A 24,094-nucleotide genomic window follows, 5' to 3' on the forward strand; every position below is an offset into this window, starting at 1 on the left:
AGATTAGTAATACTATTGCAAATGCAAATGAATTGTTTTATTATAAATAAATAAAACAAAACAATTGCAAATAAATGCACAGATCATTTGTCTCGAGATCTGTAGCTTCGAGATCCGCCAGGGAAGAAAAGAGAGGGGAAACGAAAGTTTAAAAAGTACATTTGTGTTGATTTCTTTTGCTGGTTCAACTTCTGCCTCTTCTGAGTTGGAGCGCAATAAGCGCATGCATGCAGAAGCAGCGCACGTGCACGCAAACGCGTGCATGTGCGTTCAAGAGCGAGCTTGCGCAATGCATTATGGGGCAGATTTGCTTCGCTGTGTTTTTGTAGTGACGATCGGATGGTCCCTACAATTCCCGGTGCATTGTGGGATACTTCAGTCCACTACATTAGGGTGCAAAAATGCTCACTACATATTCGGACACTATAACAAAATGGCGGAACCCCAAAGTAGTGCACTATATGGGGCATAGGGAATGAATTCGAACGCAGCCCTGGTGTCCTTGTCATTCTGAAAGGGGGCGGGACTGCAAGCTCTATTGGGGTCAAAGTTTAAATGCTACCTATGTGGCGTGTGTGCTGATGCAGGTGGATTCTGGGTAATTGACAGTGCACAAATTCATTAATTGCCACCCATGTTAGATTTTTTTAGGATTCGTGTATTTGTTTAGGATTTGCGTGTACAGTACTGCACACTGAATATACACTGTTCTGGATGACTTGGCCTTTGTGTACAAAATGTTTATATTGTGTGTGTTTGAGGTCATAATCTTGTTTCTTGTGCACTTTACTTTCCAGATATGAGTTACCTTGAGTTGAACAAGACCTTTTTTGACCAGCCCCTCGTCATGGAGTAAGTACAGAAACATCATGCCCAAATATGGAGTATTTACAGAATTGCAGATGTCATTGTGATGTCAGAACAGGCCAGCTCCATATTTGGAGATGTCCAGAGCCTGGGCAGAGGCCCTGTCCAGAGCCGGCGGTCCGACGGACTTGAGACCGGGCACTGCACTCTCTGTGGTGGTGTGGAACGTGTGTGTCAAATTTGAAGTCGGTGGGGCGAACGGTTCTTGAGTTATGTTGATTACAGACGTATGTACAGTACACGTACATACGTCTAATATAAATGGAGCATTTATATTAGGACTAGAGCGGTGCCCGTTGGAGCCTCTACAGAGGTGCCCGTTGGGCACTGGCCTACTTGGAACGATGCACGTTGGAAATGCAATAATGCTTGCCCCACCCAGATATTATGTCTTGTGTCCATTTTTATGCCCATATATGGAGTTCTTTGTCAGGCATGCTCAAATATGGAGTCTATGCAGACGTCAGAATGATGTCAGAACAGGCCAGCTCCATATATGTACACTGGGCAGGGGCCCTGTCCAGAGCTCGGGCAGAGGGCGGTTCTGGACGACCATGGGTCCGACCGCCTTGCCACCGTGTACTGCACTCCCTGTGGTGGTGTGGAACGCGCGTGTCAAATTTGAAGTCGGTGGGGCGAACGGTTCTCGAGTTACGTGGATTACAGACGTACACACACACACACACATACACACACACACAGAGAGACTTGGTGCATTTATAGTTAGAAGAAGATATCGATATAAAAGTACATGGACAAAAATAATTCACTCCAGACACCCCAAAATATTTACTCTTATTTACTTATTGGATGTAATCTGTGTATTTCAGCCTACCATTTTTTTTATTTTTGAGTGGTGTAAACCACTCCTACAACTGGCTTTTGTGTGCATAAAAAAATGAGCATGGTTGCTATGTTCAAAATAATTTCTGACGTAATTAAATCACACCCGGGTGAACTGGATGACCGTAGCAACCGTGGTCATTTTTTCTGCACAAAAAAAGCCAGTTGTGAAATCACATCCGGGTGTGATTTCATTACGTCAGATCAGAGCTGATCAGGCTATATAATACCTTACCTTATATAATACCTCACATCGGACAAAAACTCCAGCTGAATCAACCTTACACCACTCAGTTCACACAGGTGTGATTTTTTTTTGACAATGTCCAGCATACTCAGACTTTCCACCAACCATTAACCCATTCAGGCCTGACGTCGAAATAAAAAAAAAAGTTTTCTAAATCATGACAATTTTTGGAAAGATTTGAGGCACATTTTAACGATTTTTCAAAAATAGCAGACCTACAAAAGGGGTTCCCGCCCAAAATGGGTTAATGGTTAATGTGGTTAAACGCTAACGTGACATGGATGCATTCCAGGTCTCAATGGATTAAAACAGACCTGAACACGGTCAACACACATCACATTCTCGACCTTTGATTTCCCCTCTTACAGTTTCAACGGGGACATGATCCCAGACATCTTTGGAGCCATCCAAGACTACTCTACCGAAGTCTGCTATCTCACCAAAAGGTAAGCTGGATTCGCAGTGTACCATAATACATTTCGGGTTTGGTCATTAATGGGCGCTAGCCCCTACTATATACAGGTTTAATGTTGGTTTTTCCTTTAAACAAACATTAAAAACGACATTGACAATGAAGGGAAATTTACGTCATCTTGTCCCTAACACAAACATTAAATGCCATTGACAATAAAGAGAATTTAATGTTTAATGTTTGTTTTGTTTTACATCACCATTACATCACCATATCATAGCAACATGAGTTAGACTTTAATATATTAGCGCCCCTCACTTCACACGGGTGTGATTTTATGTATTTACTGTCAGGCCAAGTGCAGAAAGCCAGGTCAGTCCCTACCTCCCTAGGTGTTTAAATCTATTTATGCAACATTTTGTATTGGCGACATTATGCACACAGAGTGCCAGGTTGGATTTTAAGTAGTCTTTATACTGTCTTTTATATTGATTTTTGTACTAATTATTATGTACTTAATATCTTAATATCTATCTTAATATCTATCTATAACCATACCTGTATCCTTGTTTCATCCTTACCTCTGTGCTGCTATGACAACTACATTCTATCTATAGTATTTGTAAAAGTTGGCCATTCCAATTTCACATGGACATCATCATTGTCCTCTGACTTTGCGAATGGTTGTGACTCTTTAAATATTCTAGACATATTCTCTCTGTTGCTCTCTTACATTTTAGCCTCCAGGCCAAAAAAACCTGATGTCATACTGTAAATAGAAACAGACATGACATGGGGATTACACTTTGTCTTGCTGTTTGCCTTGCAGAATTCAGGATTGTCAAAAGGCGCTGAGTTCTACTGGGAGGATGCGCGTCCCTCATTCTAACGCCTTCATCGACCTCAACAAGGACTTCACCGCCGGTGAGTTGGCACAGTGTTTGAGGATCATGAGTGGCCGTGTTCACAGAAAGTATTTTATGAGCTGCACTTTGAGGAGCACTTTGGATATCATGTCCATATCGCTCATATGCAGTGTTTATTAGCACCCGCAACGTTCAGACCGATCAACCATTGCTGTGCTTGAATGCCCTGATCTGTGTTATTAGCACAAATAGAAAAGCATGGCAGACTGGCACTGCTAGCTCAAAAGGCGTTCTATGTGGACACACGACACAGCCCCTAAAAGTCTCTGGATTGAGTTGGGAGGCGTTCACAGTTCACACACAGCAGCATTATCTATTTCTGTGTCAGTTTCCATCTAGGCCGATGCGGTATCTGTATTGTCTGTCTCTGCAGTGCAGTGCGGATGGTTATACAATCCTGTATGTACAGATACTTGATGGCAGGTTTTAATGGAAGCAATGCTGTTGATTTGTTGTGCTTTTTTGCCTCGGGCAGTACCCCCCTCCAACCCCCAGGTGGGATGCCTACAATTATCCTAGGTGAGGCATCAGTGAAAAGCCTCCTTCCGTTCGACAGACAAAAAAAATCCTTCTAAAAATGATGCGTGCAACGTGCATGGATTACTTATGTAGTTGAAGTAAGCAAAGTTTTGAAATATGAGAAACTATAGTTGAGTATATGGAACCAAAGATTGAACAACCTTTGAGTGACAGACGGTATGGAATATGGATATTGCTCTCACGCAGTTCCATGATGCAATTTAGTTAATTTACTGGTGATCAAACACATCATGAATTCACCTGATATTTAATTATTCCGCCACGGAACGGCCTGGTGGCTATTTTATTTTAAATACGGTGCCGATCAGTAGCACAACTGACTGTTGTTAAACATTGCTATTTTTCTGTAATCGTGGTTGTCTGTAAACTGCCAGTTACATGGCAATGTTTTAGTCATGCCATGTTTTTTGTAAAACGTGTGTTTCCATAGTGTCTTTTGCATGCTTTTAAACTTAATTCTTCAGTGTGTGCAATGATGTAGTGCAGGGCAGAGACACTATCCAGTCAGCTACCACTGTGCCACGGCTCTCAAATCATTTGTGAACACTATGCATGGCTTTTCTAACTGGTCTAACTCACCCACCAAGGGTGCCTTGTATTGTGATGACATCTCCGATTACATCCATTTCAAGGCTAGAGTGAATCTTCTGGAATGGAGATCAAACTGTTAGGACATTGACACAGCGTTGCCGTTTGTCTGTGATGTGTTACTGCACCATCTGTGTGTGTGTGTGTGAGAGAGAGAGAGAGAGAGAGAGAGACTGTTTTGCAGTTTCTCTGCTCTCTCTTGGCTCACTAAGTAGCACGCTGTCAGTCAGACTTACAAACTTTTTCATTTTTTGGTTCATTTTTTTCCTGACACTAATCCTCAAATTTCAGGCAATCAGGGATCATTTTCAGTTATCATACTAACTTCAGGCATCTCTTTTGTTTTTACATTGATGTGGGCTTTGTCATCTCAGGCTGGAATTTAAATGGATCATATCGTTGCTTGCATGTCGAATGTCAAAAACTCACTTTTGAGACGTTCAACATCTTGTAGATCTGCTATTTTTGATACTTTTATGAGACACTGTAGTATGGGCAAGAAGGGAAAAACCATAAAAAGTGAAAATACCGTATGGAGATGAGAGGTTTCTTCCCAACAGCGACAATATTTCAATGCACATTGCACATATATCCCTCTTGTGCACTTGGGAAGTGGGTTGAACACACTACCTTTACTCCATCAGCTGAGCTGTAGACTATAGAGTGTAGTTTTCATAGTTGTGTTAAAGGTGGAAGAATTGCAAATAACAAGACAGGATTACTTCCCTTCGCCCTCCGTTTTTATACATTAAAACAAAAGCCATCACACAGAAGACATACACAATGTTTGGCCTCATAAACCTTCATCAGTGTTGAAATGCATACTGTATATATTATGACTAGTCTATGACTGTTATCACGGGTACAGCTACATCTCAACTCTTCAGTCCTTTAGTCTGGTAGTCTGCCGTCCGTTTGCCTGCCTCGAGACACTGTACAGCTCAGAGGAGGGTATGGGCATTGTTCCCTTCCTGGGATGATGGACCAGTCTGCACGCACGCACGCACGCACGCACACACGCACGCACGCACGCACGCACGCACGCACGCACGCACGCACGCACGCACGCACGCAGTTTGATACCTCATGAGGCATATTTACACACGCACGCACACACACATGCACACACAGCAGTGATCATTAATGGTGTCCAAAAGCCTAAGCATGTTCAGCTGTGTCCGGATTTGTAGTGGAGAAAAAAAAGGCTTCTCTACATCTGGTGATGTCAGCCTGTTTGTGGGGGAGCAGCTGGAGGGAGGGAGAGCAAGAGAGATGGAGTAGGCGGCAGAGAACGGCAGAGAGATGGAGCAAAGTGGGAGGGAAGCGGTGGATGAATTGATTGGAGAAAGAAAAACCAGAAGGAAAGCAAGGGAAGTGATGTGGTGGGATGGAGTGGGCTGCAGATAGCTCTGCTCTGACCACCTGCTCATTTGAGCAGCAGCGGCTGCAGCCTCCCAGCCAAGCTTCAACTGGGACGGCCTGCTGGGAGCGGGCCTAATCAGCCCACTAACATTACATCCTGCTGCCTGATTGCGTACTGGGGTTTTTGGAACCATCTCATCTGCACAGTGAACCTGTTAATTTAACTCTGAATGTGTTACAAATCGAACCAAATGGTCCCTAACCAGGCGGCAAGCATTCGCTCCTGTAAATGAAGCCAATACGGAAGTCATTGAAACACTGCAGTTCTCGTGTCGCTATTTCCCCTCCTGCTGGTTGCAGAAGCATTTTCATTCGGTATTCCATTGGGTATTTGACCAGATACATATTTTAGCATGATGATTAAGTTTAAAACGAGTAATACACACATGCCAGAATAGTACCTCCCAGTCCCGGCAGAGTAGTTCCGGAGTGGATCCAACGGATTGTGTGGCCCTGGTCTTTCTCTAGTGGGTCTGATCGAGGGTAGCTACTGGGACGTAAGTCGGGACTTGATCGCCCCGGCTGGGTCACCCGAGTGAGGGGTATGATGTTCGCGAGACCCGAAACCCTGATGACCTTGGGATACATCACTGAGGATACGTCCCATGTGGATCCAAGCGATGTATTTTCGTACTGTCTGGATGTCATCTTGAATGAGATAAAAAATTGAGTAGTTCTGTAATCAGAAGCAGCTGTGTTTGGAGGACGACACAGCAATGGGAATAAACAGGTGAATGAAATCAAGATTCATTTTTATTCATGCGAGGCTCGACACGTCATCACGCATCACGTTTTCGATCAAAGGTACTTAGGAAGTAATTCAAATTGGATTTTTATGGACGTTTGATATAGAAATACACAAAAATGTAAATGTTCCCATTGTTTTGACATCCATTGTTAGTTATGCCCATATGACCACGGATGTGGTCTAAAATTAAGTAAAGAACGTACACTTCTGTCTGGTTCTACAGTCAAGACCCACTCTCGCTACCCTTCCACCCAATAGCATTCATATTCAAAATATAAAAAGCTCTGTTTTTTAAAGAAACATTTATTTGTATTCCAATCTTTGCTTCTCAGGGTCTCATGGTTTGTGCTTAACCACTCCAGGGCTCCTTTATTTCCCACTGTACATCAAATCTCCTTGCTGAAAAGAGCTGATCAACAAGCGGCACAATGCGTCACAACTGTTAGATCAGCTATTCCTGCAGAATGTTCGGCCCCAGAATAGGGACACTAGGGTTCAAGTGGTTTAAAAATAAAATGAGTCCTTGTTGTGCCTGTTTTTGACCCTCTGGTGAAAACAAAGCGGGCCAGCCTTTGTTTTCTGCCCTTTAAGCAGGTATATAAATACCTCCAGTATGTAAGACACACTGTATATACTAATTGTTCTCTATGGAAAGGAACCTGGAAGCTAGGTCAGCATGTACAGAGAGCCCAGAGAACATAGTTTACGTGGAACAGTCAAGTTCAAGGAGTTTTATCGTCACACACACGCAGTGGGGCGGGCGCTGGCTCCATCCATCTGCCATCTGGCTCTCCAAGAGGAGATCAAAGTATAGACTCATAGCTACACTGCCAAAGGCTTATTTTTTATTAACGTGAGGGATTAAAAACAAATAACTAACATTTTTGGCAGTCACGCTGCCTTCCTCAGGGTAACCTGATGATCCCTATCCTGTAGTTCCTCCAGGCTTCGTGTCCATGTGTCCTTGAGGAAGACACCGATCCCCTAACTAGGCCTGTCGTGTGTGTGTGTGTGTGTGTGTGTGTGTGTGTGTGTGTGAGTGCACAACCCTAACCCTATAAAAATAGGATTGACCATTATAATAATATAAACTAGAATTTCGCGGGCCTTTGGCCCGCTCATCCTAGCGCCACGCGTCGCAAATGGGCAAAATACACCATATACACAATCTACACGATCTGAATCAATAAATAAATAAATATATAGGCATAAACATAGGCTAGTACATATCCAAACATGTGCAGGTGTTGGACTGTACATCAAAGATGATCCTTTTGAAACTTCTCAAGGGCCTTTCTGTGTGGAGTTTGCATGTTCTCCCCATGTCCCCTAGCGTAGATAACCGCACAAAAAAACATGCAGTAATCCTGGTCACTAAACTGCCTCCCCCTGGCCAGCCGGGGTGCCTGATGGAGGGGAAAGGAACTGGTTGGAATAACGTGTTCCTTCCACGCGCTACGTCCAACAAGGGAAACTCCTCCCTGTCAGGTGTAAAGGAGCAACCTGGACACTCATGCATGAAGGAAGCATGAGTTCAAGTCCGTTGCTCTCCCCAGGTTGGCAGATTGTGTGTAGAGCCCAGGATCACATTAGATTAGAAAATGGGTTACAAAATCGTGGGATAAAAATTATAAATAAAACAAAAAAAACATTAAAGACGAAGGTCGGGACGCAAATTCTGATTGGCCGGAATGAGATGATGTAATGATGATGTACGATGATAAGAACGCCCCTCACAGCTGTGATTTTATTAACAGCTATAGCGTGGATTCTGTCTGAACACAGACATTAAATGCCATTGGCAATGGATGGAGAATCTTCGACGTATGTATGTCGGTGGAAACCCTTGGCCAATAAGGGACCACCAATGTTGATGAGGATGTACGATGATTAGAGCGCCCCTCACTTCACATGGGTGTGTTTTTTTTAATCAATGATTCTCAAACTTTGATTTATTGTCACGCAATGTTAATGTCAATGACCCCCCCAAATGAATATGCATTTGTCCGCAGACCCCGATCTGAAAATATTTTGTGTGTGTAGTGTATGTATATATTTGTGAAAAATCCAAAATTATAGGCAAATGTCCGCCTAAGGTGGGGTTCTGAGACATGGTCTACAGTTTAGACCGTTTCAGTCTCTATGGAAATAGCACTGCTCCTGGCAGAGTGGTACAGAGAAACTCACTAACACTTTGGACCAGAACTATACAGGAAGCCCTTGGCTGTGTGCTGCCTCACCTATTAGTATGGTAATGCAGTGAGGTGGTTTACGAGCACTGGGCCAGGGCCGGGGTCACCGCTCCAATCTCAGTCCGGGGTGTGTAAAAGTGTAAACAGCTGCACACCAGACCACTGGCTGACCTTGTTACATCAGCACTGCCACCATTGTGTCGCGGCCGGTGTCATGGCCCCATTTAGGCAGGTGTTTTGACCATCCACTCAAACAGAATGACACACACACAGGGCAGAAAATCTCTCCTGTTATTGGTATCCTTTTTTTACACAATAATAATGTAGGCCTCAATACCGTACAACAACTTCAGTGACCTGGAGGTTGGAGTGGCCTGAGATCGGGCGATCGGGGTTCAATCCCCTAAGCCGGCTCATACCAAAGACTAAAAGCTGAGCCTCCCTGCTTGGCATACAACATCAAATCAAAACATGAAATAGTGATTGTCTCATGAAGGGAGGTAGTGTAAGTGATAATTCTTTGGTTAAAACAAAAACGTTTTTTGTTAAAAGGTCTCCCTGTTTTTCCAACTCTTTAATAAACAGAAAATACATTTTCAGGTCGGTGACAAAATCTCAGCCAATCAGGAGAGAGTAGCTATTTATGAGCTAATTTATTATGGTGTTCCAGTTCCAATTTTGTCTGCTCATTTTTTGTGTCATCACTTACCATTCCACTTGTGCATTTTCTGTTTAATAAAAAGCTGGAGAGACATGGAGACTCCTGTTACTGAACAAACAAGCAATGAGTACTATCACAATATAGAGCTTTTAAACACTTTTAACCAGAGGAAATCACTTACACTACCTTTAAACCTCTCTTCCTTTGTTGAATCTTCGTCAGTGCCATGTGTCTTTTGTGTGTTGGAGTGGTTGTGTATCTTTTCATGTGAGTATCTGTCTCTGTTGTGTGTTGGAGTGTCTTTCTGTTGTCTGCTGAGGAACCGGAATCGTTAAAATCCTAAATGATTCCAAGTACCCCTAGTTGTGAGCTTGTATATCGGCTGTTTCCGGCATGCGACACTGTGATACCACAGAGCATAAATTAGGTTCTACACTCTCCCTGTTGCTCTCTTTCATATACAAATAACCTTGTCAGATTGAGTTTTATTATCATTCGATGGGGCTACACACACTTATTAAGTTGTGTGCCCACACCAGTTTTAAAACACCCCTTAGGGCACTATCACCAGCTTTTTCAATTTAATAATCCGACTGATAAGGAAGCAAGATAGCATAGCATGATAAGAGAGTCATTAGGAAAAACATAGAGGGGGGAAAGTTAATTGCCAGATAATTATGAATGCCATTTTGGGCTACAAAATAAATAAAAAAGCCTACAAAGTCAATAAGAGTGTGAACGCAGTGAAGGAGTTGTTGCTAGGCAACGTGGTAATGGTCTGTGCTGCATCTAATTTAAGCAGTTGGCTTTATTGAAGTGACTGCTTGTTTGTGTGATAATAATGGATGGTATAGCAGGGGAGAACTAGTGGAGTACTAGTGGAGAACTTTCTGCTATTAAACAAACATAACGTAGAAAAACAACCTGAAACTAAACAAAATAAAAATCTACCAAATGCTACCAAAGCTGCTTGCTTTATAATTATAAGCAAAAGGAAAAACCTTGAATGAGAAAAGCTGAGCAAGCTGTGAGCCAAGCTCAGTCTGTTTGCTCAAATAATGCTTTCAAAGTATTTGAGTGGACTAAACATTTAACTGTCAACTGACATCCATTGCCAGCATGTTATCTGCATGGAAAGGATGTCTTCCCCGATCCATGAGCATAGAATTCATGCAGTCTTTGCTCTGCCTTGTTCCCCCGTGTGTTGGTATTCCATCCTTTTTACTATAGAGATGTGAAGCGCCAGGGCCTTTTAGCTACATCGCTTGTTGCCTCTCTCTCTCCCTATGCCTCCAGGAACGCTGGCTGGCACACAGAGTCATACTGCTAAAGCAGAGAGAAAGGCCCTGTGTTGATGTTGGCGAGCGTGTATTTGTTAAATGTTTTATTATCTTGCAATAAATGCACGGAATACGGAATATAATTCACATCTCGAGAACCGTTCGACCGACCAACTTCAAATTCAGCACGCGTGCCGCTGACGAGTCGAACCAAGGGAGTTTAGTGCACAAGGTTGAGTTGGTCGGCTAGGCAGTTGTCCAGAACCGCCAGAAAAGGTCCTGACCATGGCCCAAATGAGCCAATTGATGTCATTCAACATATTCACACTGTAGAAATCTTGCAATTAAGTTAACTAGACTTTTGCCTGTCGGCCACGGGCCTACTTGGGAACGATGCAAGTTGGGAACCTATTATGCGATACTCCATAGCACCCATTTTAACCGTCTGTGTACCTTTTGTGCCCTTATATGTATCTGTCTGTCTACCTGTGTCTGAAGAGTGCAAACTGACTGTGAAAAGTGGACTGGTTAAGTAATCAAATGGCAGGTGTCTGGTTGCCATGGCAATCTATTGGCAGAGACTGAGAATTATACAGATGACCTCATTAGGTCTATGCCATAGACCATATTCACACAGCAACCCCAGTCTAAGCTTGATTTGGCAAATTCACACATTCCCACACCCATCAAACTAAGAAGGAAATAAGCAATACTGAAAATCCCTTCTTTGTTCAACTTTAGAATTACTTGACTAATCAATGCCTATCAAGGCCTGGACTAGGCTCAATGTAGCCTGACAGGCGTTGTGAGTTCAAGTCCCCATCTCAACAGCCAAGGCCTGGACTAGGCTCAATGTAGCCTGACAGGCGTCGTGAGTTCAAGTCCCCATCTCAGCAGCCTTTGCTGCATGTCACTTGCCTTCTCTCTCCATGTTTCCTATCAACCTACTGTCCTATCAATACAGGTATAAAAATCCAAATAATTACATTTCTATCAAAATGAACGTTGCTGCGATCTACAGTACAGCCTAACTGATCCCACGTGGATTTTGGAATCGGAACATATATGTGGAGGACAGTGGGAGTCAGGCTCTCTACCTCCAGCAGCAGCACTGGTTGACAGGGCAGAGGAGCCCTGTTTATCTTGGCCAGAGTGGATGTGTTTTTTTCCCCCCCAGATTAATGAATAGTGTGAATAATAAATGAGGTAGGAGGTTTGACTCTGTGACCCAAACGGTGCTGTACTGTGTAACCTGCTGCCATCTGCAGCATAACTTCTCCCATGTGGATCTCAGTTCCTGTGTGAAGCACTTAGTAACACTTTTGAACAGTGATAATGCATGTGAAGTTTATTAATAATATTATTATGAGCGGTGCAAGCCTGTTCGGGGCCGTGCATTGTTTCATTTGTACTTCCATGCGCCCCAATCAGCAATAAGCCGACGGGTAGGGTCTAGGGGGTTTTCATGATTCTGAACCCATTCCAAGACATTATTTCTGCACAAAAAACACTCCTTGGGCTAAAAACGGCCATCAGCCAAAATGTGCTGACCTCATCACATTTGTGATGACAGCTATGGCCGTTTTTAGCCCAAGGAGTGTTTTTTGTACAAAACTAATGCTTGGAATGGATTCAGAATCATGATGCATACAATTTCCAACACATGCAGATCATTTCTGCCTCTTTCTGAGACCTGCGGCCCGACAAATACAGATATTCATGATTTTTCAATTATCAGAAACCATTGGCCGTCCAATTTTGCGATTTGGTTCTGCGCACCTCAGGGTTACCAAATGCCGTTTGAGACCAAATGGCCGGAGACTGTCCGAGTTATGCCAGGGACACATTTTGACACAGCCATCTTGCCCAAGAATACCTCTACATTGTACCTACTACATCTACATACAGTATTGTTGTACTAACCTGTGTAATTGACTGTTAATGTTTTCTTTTGCACTTTGGCCTAGAGAATATGCCCCCTTCTTAATTATGCGCGAGACATAGTCTCAGTGGTGAAATTGACATGAACGAGTTAACTTACTCTCTACAATTGATGTGGGTTTGCTACAGAAGTACTTAGCTATGTGTGATCCAAATGCATTGTTATTTTACGCTTTAATGATGCTGACTTTTCCTAATTACCACATATTTCCTTAATGTCCTGCCACCCACCAGGATGGATACTGCACCCGTATATCGTACAAAAACCTTGTATCTCCATAGTTTGAGTTTTGAGTATTTCTCCCCCTGTAAATGATCATCATACCACAGTCAAGGTCAAGGTAAACTTTATTGTCCACAAGGGAAATTTGTCTTGGGCTTTCACCCCAGCTACAGCCACACATAAAACATCAATGACAAACAAAATACATTACAGAGGAAGACACAACATTACACAATTGCACACATGATGTGGATAATCTAACCTCACACAGTTACTGCTGTTTCAGAGCCTCGTTCAACATCTTAGTTGATGCTGGTACAAACGATTTTTTAAATCTGATGTACTTCCACTTTGGTTCTTTGTATCTTCTCCCAGAGGGCAGAAGTACAAACTCGCCATTTAAAACATGGGTAACATCACTGACGATTTTTTGAGCCTGTTTTAATATAGCCTGCTCATAAATAGACTGCAGAGAGGGGAGTTGTCTTACCCCTATGATCTTCCCTGCAGTCTGCACCAATCTGAACAATTTGGACCTCAGTTGCACTGAGAGATTACCGAACCAAACTGTGATGCCAAACCTGACCAGGCTTTCCAAGACTGCTCGATAGAACACTAACATAAATCTTTGGTCAACACCATGAACCCTGAGACGCCGAAGGAAGTGCAGTCTTTGCTGTAGTTTACTACAGAGACTGTCAACATGTGTATTCCAAGTTAGTGAGTTGTCAATACAGATCCCCAAGTATTTATATGAGGGGACCTGTGAGATGGTCGAGTCATGGATGACCACAGGCCTGTGATCACCAATACTCTTGGGGTCAAACACCAGTGCTACACAGCATGTAGGTCTGTGTGTGCCTGTGTCCCTGTGTCCCTGTGTCACGAAAATATATAGCCTTTGTTCACCTCCAAGTGTCACTGTTGCACAGCCTAACACACAGACACAGACACACACAGGCCAGGGAGGAGGGCTAGTACAGTACAGTACAGTACAGTACAGTACAGTACAGTACAGTACAGTACAGTACAGTACAGTACCACTCACTTCAGACAGGTCTGAATTTTTATAATCTAAATAAGGTTTGGACATATTAAGGCAGCTTTCCACCTGAGAGTGACGATATCACACGTTATGGGGATGTCTGGGCATATAATACTCTTAGAAATACTGTGGCTATTTCTGTACAAATCCCAAGGATTCGCCGATGACTACAGATGTTCCAATACCATTGTCTTCCTTCCTGATACCATAACTTGACTGAGTATCGGCTGATACCAGTACTGATGTATTACTATGTATTTCAGATGTATTTCCCCGATACGATATGTTTCGACCAATCACAACACGTGTTTCATACACTGAGAATGTAAACAGATTTGTGAAGCGTCAACGTCATTTCCTTGAGCGGTACTTCCGCCAAAATCGTGCTTCTTCCGCCAAATTCCAGCAATGCACTCTACAGCATAGGGCTTGCCCAGTGTGCAGTGTGCACTCACTGTAGCTTTGGCACTGAATAAAGGGGCAGATTCCCCTAAAAATGGTGATAAATCTGCCCCATATTTGATGGCTGGTTCCTGATTGGTGCCCCACAACTACGGGGTCAGCTAAATCACAACCGAACAGTACCAGACTATTAGACTAATCCCTGGCATATTTGTTTGGTTTCCAGGTTATGTAGGCCTATGTATGATTGAATTTGTGTTTATCACAACATGATACTGAAGGCTAAAATTATATAGATTTTATTCTATGGTAATCATTAACAAATGAACTGCTCCTGGCGGAACGTTCCGTCAGAAGGAATCCAACCAGCAACTGCTTCTGGCGTAACGTTCCGTCTGATAAGCTTTATTATTGGTATCAAACCGGATCGCTGATTTTTTTTTTTTTTTGCTTCGCCTTTCCTTCTTTAGCGATCCCACGCAACCGTGCTGCCGTCCACCTCCCATTATACAGGCTGACTAAAAAGCTGAATAACTCAAAATCTACAGAGCTCTCCATGGTTTGGATAAAACGCGCGATGTTTGGAGGTCTTTGCTGATTATCCGGTGGTCTAGAATGTAGACCACCAGATAATCAGACCTCCGAAACATTGGCGCTTTCTAGAGCAAGGATGGCTTCATTTTAGCTCGCTAGCATTGACGCTATTTATTTAGCATCGAAGATGGATGCCCAGGCCCGGGCGGCTGGCGTAGCTGTCTGGGCACCTTGGCTGGTAATCCAGTCTGGCAGTGTGCCGCGGGTTCGCCTCCCGATCCTGACGGCCTTTCCTGCATGTCACGCCCCCCATCTTTCTCCCCATTTCCTGTCAGCCTACTGTAACTCTATCCCTCTATAAAAAATAAAATAAAGGCGAAAGCCACAAAAAGATATATATAAAAAAAAAAGATGTACGCCCAAACAGGATGTGAGTCCAGCGTGTGCTACATTGAAAATGGCTCGGCAGGTTGCGGTTGGCTCTGCATCCAGCAGCATATGGGTTAAAATCCCAATCACCCCTCGGCTTCAAAAGATAACCCGATTTCACTTGTGACTGAATAAAATTATAGAACAGTTTTGAATCAAGTAGTGCACTGCAACACTCACTTAGTCAACTACTAGCTTTGTTCACATGAAAAGCACAAACTTCTTGGTCTGCATGTCACGTTTTAGTGCACTGCTATTGTTATTGATTGATATTGAAATATATGCATTTCTTTCCCCTCAATGCACGACGGATTTCAGGCAAAAGATAATCACAGCAGGCCCTAATCAACTTTGCCAACCCATAATGCTGTGTTGCTGAAAGCTTTGCCTTTTTGAAGCTAATCCTACTTGATTACAGCAATATAATCATAATAAAAAGCATAAATACACCCACATGAAGCTGTATTTTCATGCACCTCTCGCCTTGATGTCGGCACAATGAGGTGCGCACACGCATACAGGCAAGCCCCCCCCCCCCCCCCCCCCCCCCACACACACACACACACACACACACACAGAAACACATATACATTTATGCAGTGGCTCCGTTCCAGGGAATGAGCCTTTCTAAGCTTGTTAGTTCGCTGAGCAATTTTTATCTTCATGCACACAAACACCATTTTTTTACAGCAAAAGTGTTGTGATTGAAATGGGATGGTGTGTGTGTGTGTGTGTGTGTGTGTGTGTGTGTGTGTGTGTGTGTGTGTGTGTGTGTGTGTGTGTGTGTTTGTGTGTGTGTGTGTGTGTGTGTGTGTGTGTGTGTGTGTGTGTGTGTGTGTGTGTGTGTGTGTGTGTGTGTGTGTGTGTGTGTGTGTGTGTGTGTGTGTGTGTGTGTGTGTGTGTGTGTGTGTGTGTGTGTGTGTGTGTGTGTGTGAAAGAGAGAGTGAGAGTGAGAGTGAGAGAGGGTTGGTGCTGTAATCCCCAGAAGCTGGTTCACCTACGTTGTTCCTGGTAATGGTTTTAGGAGATTATTTCTCCTGAGAATAGCATATCGCTCCCCATCACTTCCATAGCACTCCTGTTCTGCTGCCATGTCGTGCTGTGCTGTGCTGTGCCATGCTATGTTTGTGAATGAGTGCATTTTCCTGGCAACGCTGCTTGCCGGAGTTGCCGCGTGGGAACCTTGTATGTTCAAAACTAGGGATGGGTTATTGTACAATCCATCCATCTTAACCGCTTGTCCGTAGTCGGGTCGCGGGTGCAACAGCTCCACCAGAGAGCTCCAGACTTCCCTTCCCAGAGCAACATTAGTAATTTCCTCCTGGGGGATCCCGAGGCGTTCCAAGGCCAGTTTTGAGATGTAATCCCTCCATCTGATCCTTGGTCTGCCCAGGGTCTCCTCCCAGTGGGACGTGCATCAAGGACCTCCCTAGGGAGAAGCTTGAGTGGCATCCTCCTAACCAGATGCCCAAACCACCTAAGCTTGGCTGCTTTCCAAGTGTTGTTTGTAGAAATTGTACAATTTGTTTTTTGATATTGAATACAGATTTAATTGAATTGATTTTGATATATGTGTGTGTGTGTGTGTGTGTGTGTGTGTGTGTGTGTGTGTGTGTGTGTGTGTGTGTGTGTGTGTGTGTGTGTGTGTGTGTGTGTGTGTGTGTGTGTGTGTGTGTGTGTGTGTGTGTGTGTGTGTGTGTGTGTGCACTGAATGTTTGTGCATGTGTGCGACTGTGCGTGTATGCTTGTAATTCTTGTATTTGCACTACTTTTGTATGACACACTTGTATGATGAATTAGGCATTAGGGCATTCATTTACAAGAGAAACACAAAACTGAAATATGGAGAAACGAGGAAGTCAGAGACTCTGTGTGAAGCAGGTACTGCATATTGGCTGAGAAAGATTTATTCTGCAGGCTTTTTCACTGTGTGTGCTGTGCATGTGCGCGCATATAATGGGTCTAAATCTGTGAACTTGGAATGAAGACTGATCATTGGGCAATGGTAAAGCACATACAGTCTCAGTGTCCACACACAGTGATAGAGTACACAGGAGTACAATAATATTTACATAAAACATGCATTGGCTAAAAATAAAATGAGAGCTCTAGTTAAGCCCCGGACCCCATATGCCACTGGGGATGTGTGGGTGTGTGTACCATTGTATACACAGAACTATGTCTCTACCGTTTTGTCTAAAACATTGGCCCTATCTGCATGCTCTTCATCAGCATGTAAATAGGAAGGATAAGCTAGCCATGGTTGAACTTAACCACATCAATTCTGGCATCCCTATTATGGGGACACAAATTCAATCATACTGTACATACATAATTCTGGAAAATAAAAATATGATGAATCACAATATGACGATGTGTTGTGACCTTTCTAGATTTTAATGTACTACTTTAATGTACTAATGTACTTTAATGTACTTTAATGTAGAGCCCTGGGGTACTTTGGTCAACCACGTATAGGGTTTAAGTCTGTTCTCAAAGTGGGGTCCAAATGTGACCCCCAGGAGTCCTTTTTTTGTGGGGAGGAGGGGTTGGTGTTAATTCTGCATATAAATCACTAAGCATTCCATATAGGTTGGCTATTCAAAATAGCAGATACAAGCTCACACTGCATCACTTTTGTGTTGTGAGCTTGTACATCTGCTATTTTTGAACATTTTATAAAAATCGGTGAGAACTACAGATTTAGAAGGCCTCAGGTATTAGTTGGTTAAGTTGTCGTCTTCTTCTTCCGTGTATCATCTTCAAAAGTCCAACTCAGTGTGGTGTGCAGGGTCGGCAGTGGCTCAGGGGTAGTGTAGCCGGTAGATGGGCCGGATAGCAACCGCGAGGTTCCCAGTTCGCTCCCAGGCTCCCCCAGAATTAGTGTCTAAGGGCCATATTCACAACGCTGTTTACGCTCATATTTTGACCGTACGGACATTTACGACCATTTCCACGTTACGTGTGGAATTTGAACTTGGCCGTGATGTTGGTCGTAAAGTCCGCTCATTTCCACGTCAGCTCGGAGGGTGCCATACCATAGCCTGGATCCAGCCCAAAGACCCCGCCCACTCTCTGAGTGGACTGAGTCTCTTAAGCTACAGTCTGATAATCAGGCTAGCCGTACCAGTGATCAAGTATATTTATTTAGAATGCTTCGGTCTTCATGCTGAATCAATGAATAGTCCCCAAACCTTAAATAAAATATGTAGGCTATGTCCCCAACATTGGTCAGCACATAAAAAAAAGTGAATCTGGCCCTCTGTGTCCTTGAGCAAGACACTGAATCCTTAATTGCTCCCGAAGTGCAGGTTGATGTCTTGTATGGTTTCCTTATGTGTGTGCACGGGTGAATGTAATGTGCTTTGGATAAAAGCAATATACAGTATAAATGCATCATTTACCATTTAGGGTCCCACTTGGAACAGGCCGGCCTCCAAATCGTGTCTGTAGAGGGGACAGTCACCACACTTGCATGCTGCGCTTAACACTCGCACAGCAAGTCAGAAATACCCTTCATTCCGTTCTCAACTTTTTTGCATTGTCACTCCTTCAGACGTTTCAGAGTTCAGCTTCCCCCCCTTCGTCATCCCTCCCTCCCCACATTAACAAGTGGAATCTATGCAATGACACAGCTTAACCCCAGCAATATTCCCCGGGCTGACAAGCCACATTAAATTGAGCCATCGGTACAGCTGTAACACGTTGTGAAAGGCTGGCTCCCCAGCATCACGTATAGCGCTGTCCTCTTCTCCACACTGGGCTAAATCATCTTATGTGTGGAGTTCTGGCAAGTTTGGAAAAGCTTGTTTCACGGTCTGCTGGTATCCTTGCTGGTGGAAAGACAGAGAGCTACACATCAATGGAGCTGCTGCTTGGATGTGCTGCATCTCATTGTGTGTGTGTGTGTGTGTGCGTGTGCGTGTGCGTGTGCGTGTGCGTGCGTGTGCGTGTGCGTGCGCGCGTGCGGCTGTGCGCGTATCTTTTACAGTCTGCTCTGAAGATGAGATAAATGTCAACACACTACTTTTTTGGGCTTATAGGTTATGGGAGACTTTTACATTTTGTTTTACATCTTCTGTGTATAGCTATTGATTGCTGTCAGGCAGAAACCTCTCATCATATTTTGTAAATTAATGCCCTACTTTGTCATACTAAAAATATACCATCTACAAGGTCATTTTGAGCTTGTAGATCTGCTTTTTTTTTTTTTATCCTGAAAAGTAACAGTTCTACAACACATAGACAGACCAGGAATTACCATCAGATTTAACTTAAAAAAAAAAAGAAATAATCAATTTTAATTATTTATTAATATAAAGCCCAAAAACATGTTAAAGTTCCTGCCGCCATAGGATTTCATTAAAAAACACGTTAATATGGTCCTTGGTGTTCAATGAGTTAATGTTAGGGACAGTAGGTCGGGACAATTAAGCTATGAGCTTTTTTCGGTGGTACGTTATGTTTAATCAAACAACAAGTTTACCTCGGTTTTTGGGACATGTTCTGTGTCTGCGTGGATCAGAGTTGGTGAGCACACAAATGATAAAGTTGTGAGCTGCGCGCATCAGAGAGAGTGCACGGCAGAGAGAGATTACATTAATTTTGTGAACTCAGGTTTAATAAGCTTTAGCAGGACCAGGCTATATCCGAGCGATATCCGTACCGTAATTCAAGTGAAAATCAATTTTCTGATTTTCATTTTTTATCTTTCAAATCAATTAATCGCCTAGCCTTATAAACCCCAGTATGGTGAATCGTAGCAAACCATAAGTTGAGTACAAACGGTCTGCAATGCACCATGAGATTTCCAGCTAATAGGATGTCTGGGCATCTTAAATCCCTGTTTCATCTCATGCTCCGCTTATATATATGTGGTTGTATTGGTAGCGCACACTAGAAATAGCTGATCTACAAGCAGACAACGTATTGTAGATCTGCTATGTCTAGCTGTGCGGCACCCGGCGCGCAACTAAGTATAAATCACCCTAGAGGCTTGAGCCCTGGTGTCCTGCCTGCAGCCCTGTGGTGTAGAAGAGAAGCCTGCAGGGTCTGTGGATCCATTTCACTGAAGACTACCCTGACATTTCACTGAGAATGTCAAAGCCCCCCTAGAATGCGCACGCACGCACGCACGCACGCACGCACGCACGCGCGCACACACACACACACAGGCATTTGTATACCTATACTTATGAGGACATCACCATTTTTGGACAGCATTGGAATTAGCCCAAATAATTGCTGATCTTGTCAGGCTCACAACATGTCACAATGTGACGTGTGTGTGTGTGATATTGCCGCAAAACTGCGTATAAAATGGGGAATACTCCTTAACCAACCTACTGCTGCACAATTAATCAAAATAGATTCAGACACCTATCCAATCTCATTTTGTGAAGAATCGTGCGGCACTAGTTGGCTGTCCAATTCATTTTAGTTACTCTTGTATTTTTAGGGGGAAAAAAAACAACCCTTCCATTATACTGTACTTGTGGGAACATTTGGACCTCACAAGTGTAGTAGCCTAATACAAGCACGCACGCATGCACGCACGCATGCTGACACGTGAACCAGATTACACACAGATGGAAACCAATCAGTGCTTTTTAAAAACTGAACACACGCACGCACGCACGCACACACACACACACACATACACATACTGTACACACACACACACAGCGCTCGGCATGTGCACGGGCATGCTCACACATTACCATTTTGGCTCGTTGTGTCTCATTACTGTTAGCCTTGTTCAGACCCCCATCATGCACAGAAACCTGCATTTAAACACACATATGCCCATTATGCATGCACGCATACACATGCATGCCACACACACACACACACACACACACACACACACACACACACACACACACACACACACACACACACACACACACACACACACAGGTGTACACTAACGCTACCGAGAAATGAGAAGGGCAGTGAGATCAGAATCCACCTCCCTCATGACGCTGCGCGGCCGGGGGGTGTGTGAGTGTGTGCATGCGTGTTATAACCTGATCATTAGAAGCCCTCCTCTTTCTATCTGTTTAATCTCTGTATTTCTCTCCACTCGCTTGACTGATTTTTGGGCCGATACTGACCTATCAGGTCAGTTTAGATACATTTAAATAGTAGGAAAATTAATTAACTGATCAATTGATCAGTTAATTAATTTTCCTACTTTATTTTGAGTGACACTATATAATATGGCAAAGAATGTCATTAATGTATGGGAAATAATTAATAAAAACAGTTGAAAGAATGAGATATGGGGTTTCTGCCCGACACCAGTGATATGTGTCGACTGCTGTTAGGATTTAAATGTATCTAAACTGACCTGATAGGTCAGTATCGGCCCAAAAATCAGTCAAGTGAGTGGAGAGAAATACAGAGATTAAACAGATAGAAAGAGGAGGGCTTCTAATGATCAGGTTATAACACGCATGCACACACTAGCTCACAACTCTTCGCTCCCCTCTATCCATCCATCCATCCATCCATCCATCCATCCATCTCTCTCTCTCTCTCTCTCTCTCTTTCTCTCTCTCTCTCTCTCTCTCTCTCTCTCTCTCTCTCTCTCTCTCTGTGTCATTTATCTTTCTCTGGGTGTCATTTATCTCCCTCTCTCTCTCTCCCCCCTCTCTGTCTGTATCATTTATGTCTCCCTCTCTTCCTCTCTCTAATGGTTAGAGGCATAGCATTGATGAGCGAGGTGAATGCTCCTCCCTGACCTCCCGCCAATGACAATGACCAACGCGTGCACACACACACACACACACACACACACACACACACACACACACACACACACACACACACACACACACACACACACACACACACACACACACGCCATATCCAATTCGCAGGAGCTGGCACTAGCTTTCAGCTCCACTCTACACTTGTTTCTCTTGACATATTGGGGGGTGTGTGTGTGTGTGTGTGTGTTGGGGGTTATTAGACACTAATGGAGCGGCCCTGTGCAAACTGCCAGCTCCGTTTTAAGTCTCTCTGCTGCTGCTTTTTTATTTTCTTATTACCTATAAGACCGTTATTAAATGGATGGATTGAAGTTATCAGTCACCTGTCAAATTTGGAACCATGTTGTGCACCGAAAATAGCCGATCGGCTATTTTTAAATTATTAGTAAATTATTTAGATTATTAGTAAGATTAAAGAGTATTTTGAGTAGTCAAACTAGCACTAGAATATAATTACATCTACTGTAGCATATTTTGCATAAACCCTAATGGTATTTTCACACAGAGTAATAATGTGTACATTCTTATTGCAGTCTAGCTGTCTCTCCTTTAATTTCCGATGCGCTCTCAGATTAATTAATGAATTGCAGTTTAACTTGCACTTTCTCATTCACTATGCAATCTGTAATGTGTTACTACTCTATTTTACTCCTCTACTGTTGAGGGAGTTAAAGTCTTGTTGTTTGATTTAAATTTTGCGAGGACTATAGTCCGATTTATTTAACAAATAATTGTGTGGAGGTAATGCCCACGTGGTGCTGTGGCTACAGTCCCATAACTAATATTGTGATTCCTCAAAGAGTCAATTTAATATGTTGTGCCGGTTCAAATCCTATGTCAAGTCCCATGTGTTGTACAATCAGCTTTGTGGGTGTCATGTGCACCGTTGGTGCGGTGCGCATTTGATTCCCCAAATGTGAACATTATTGCGTACATGTGCATGTTCCAGTTCCATAACAATGGTACCCTGATTTTGTGTTATCTTATGTGTTGTGCTTTGGTCTGGTTGATATTGTAGTTGATTTGTGTTGTACTGCTGTCTTTAGGACCTTCCTCGGAAATTAGATACTGCATATGAAGGAGTTATTCATTAATACAGAATTTCAATATAATGAGGGTTAGAGTTCGATTTGTTGTTCAACCATTTTCACAAGTAACATTAATACAAAATAATAATAATATGTAATAATAGCTCAGATTTATATAGCACTTTTCTAAATACCCAACTTCAAGAAACGAACCAACTTTATTAAGAAACAAGTGCAAGATTAAAAAGGATAAAAAGGAAAATGTGGGCATATTAACTCGACCCCAGCTGAAAAAGCCTATCTCGAAGAGGTGGCTTTTGAGTGTGGTTTTGAAGGAAGGGAGGGAAGCTGCGTCTTTGGTTGGGGAATGCATTCCAGAGGGAACGTCCCACATACATGTGTATTTTACACATGTATTACTCTGATTGTATGTTAACCACATGAACCTTACTGTCCTTATTCTGGGCATGCCACAATTGTTCCGGGATAGCATTCCGGGAATATCGGCGGATATTCGGGATGGTTGCTGTGCTGATCTTCAGTGGTTCTTTTGGATGGCTGTGGTGCTGCAGTATATACAGTAGCATTGGTTCTCAAAGTTTGGTCCGGGGAACCCCATGGGTCCTTGGGTTCCAGGGGTGTCCCCGGGGAACCCCATGGGTCCTTGGGTTCCAGGGGTGTCCCCGGGGAACCCCATGGGTCCTTGGGTTCCAGGGGTGTCCCCGGGGAACCCCATGGGTCCTTGGGTTCCAGGGGTGCCTCCAACAAAAGTAGTAGATAAATATCAATTTGGGGGTCCTTGACATGAACATTTTTGAGAACCGTACTGCTATTTAGCATCAGGGTTCTTCAGTGGTTCTTTGGCATGGTTGTGGTGCTATAGACTCTATAGCATAGAGAGTATGCATGTGACATCATCATCATACCCGGACGTTATGCAGAAACGCCTGCTGAGTGGCAAAAAACCCTACTTTCTGGCCTTGACAGCCT

The 24,094-nt window shown here is 43.4% G+C and overlaps 1 protein-coding gene across 1 annotated transcript in view; it reads left to right on the forward strand.

Moving 5' to 3' along the window:
- The window catches only part of itfg1 (integrin alpha FG-GAP repeat containing 1), a 185,994-nt gene that overhangs the window by 5,023 nt on the left and 156,877 nt on the right, over nucleotides 1-24,094 (forward strand). The window contains exons 4-6 of the mRNA XM_079497974.1: nucleotides 798-852; nucleotides 2,326-2,403; nucleotides 3,199-3,293. Coding sequence (XP_079354100.1) covers nucleotides 798-852; nucleotides 2,326-2,403; nucleotides 3,199-3,293 — 228 coding nt within the window. The remainder of the gene's footprint in view (nucleotides 1-797; nucleotides 853-2,325; nucleotides 2,404-3,198; nucleotides 3,294-24,094) is intronic.

The sequence above is a fragment of the Electrona antarctica genome, assembly GCF_951216825.1.
Source record: "Electrona antarctica genome assembly, chromosome: 3".
Taxonomy (NCBI): domain Eukaryota; kingdom Metazoa; phylum Chordata; class Actinopteri; order Myctophiformes; family Myctophidae; genus Electrona; species Electrona antarctica.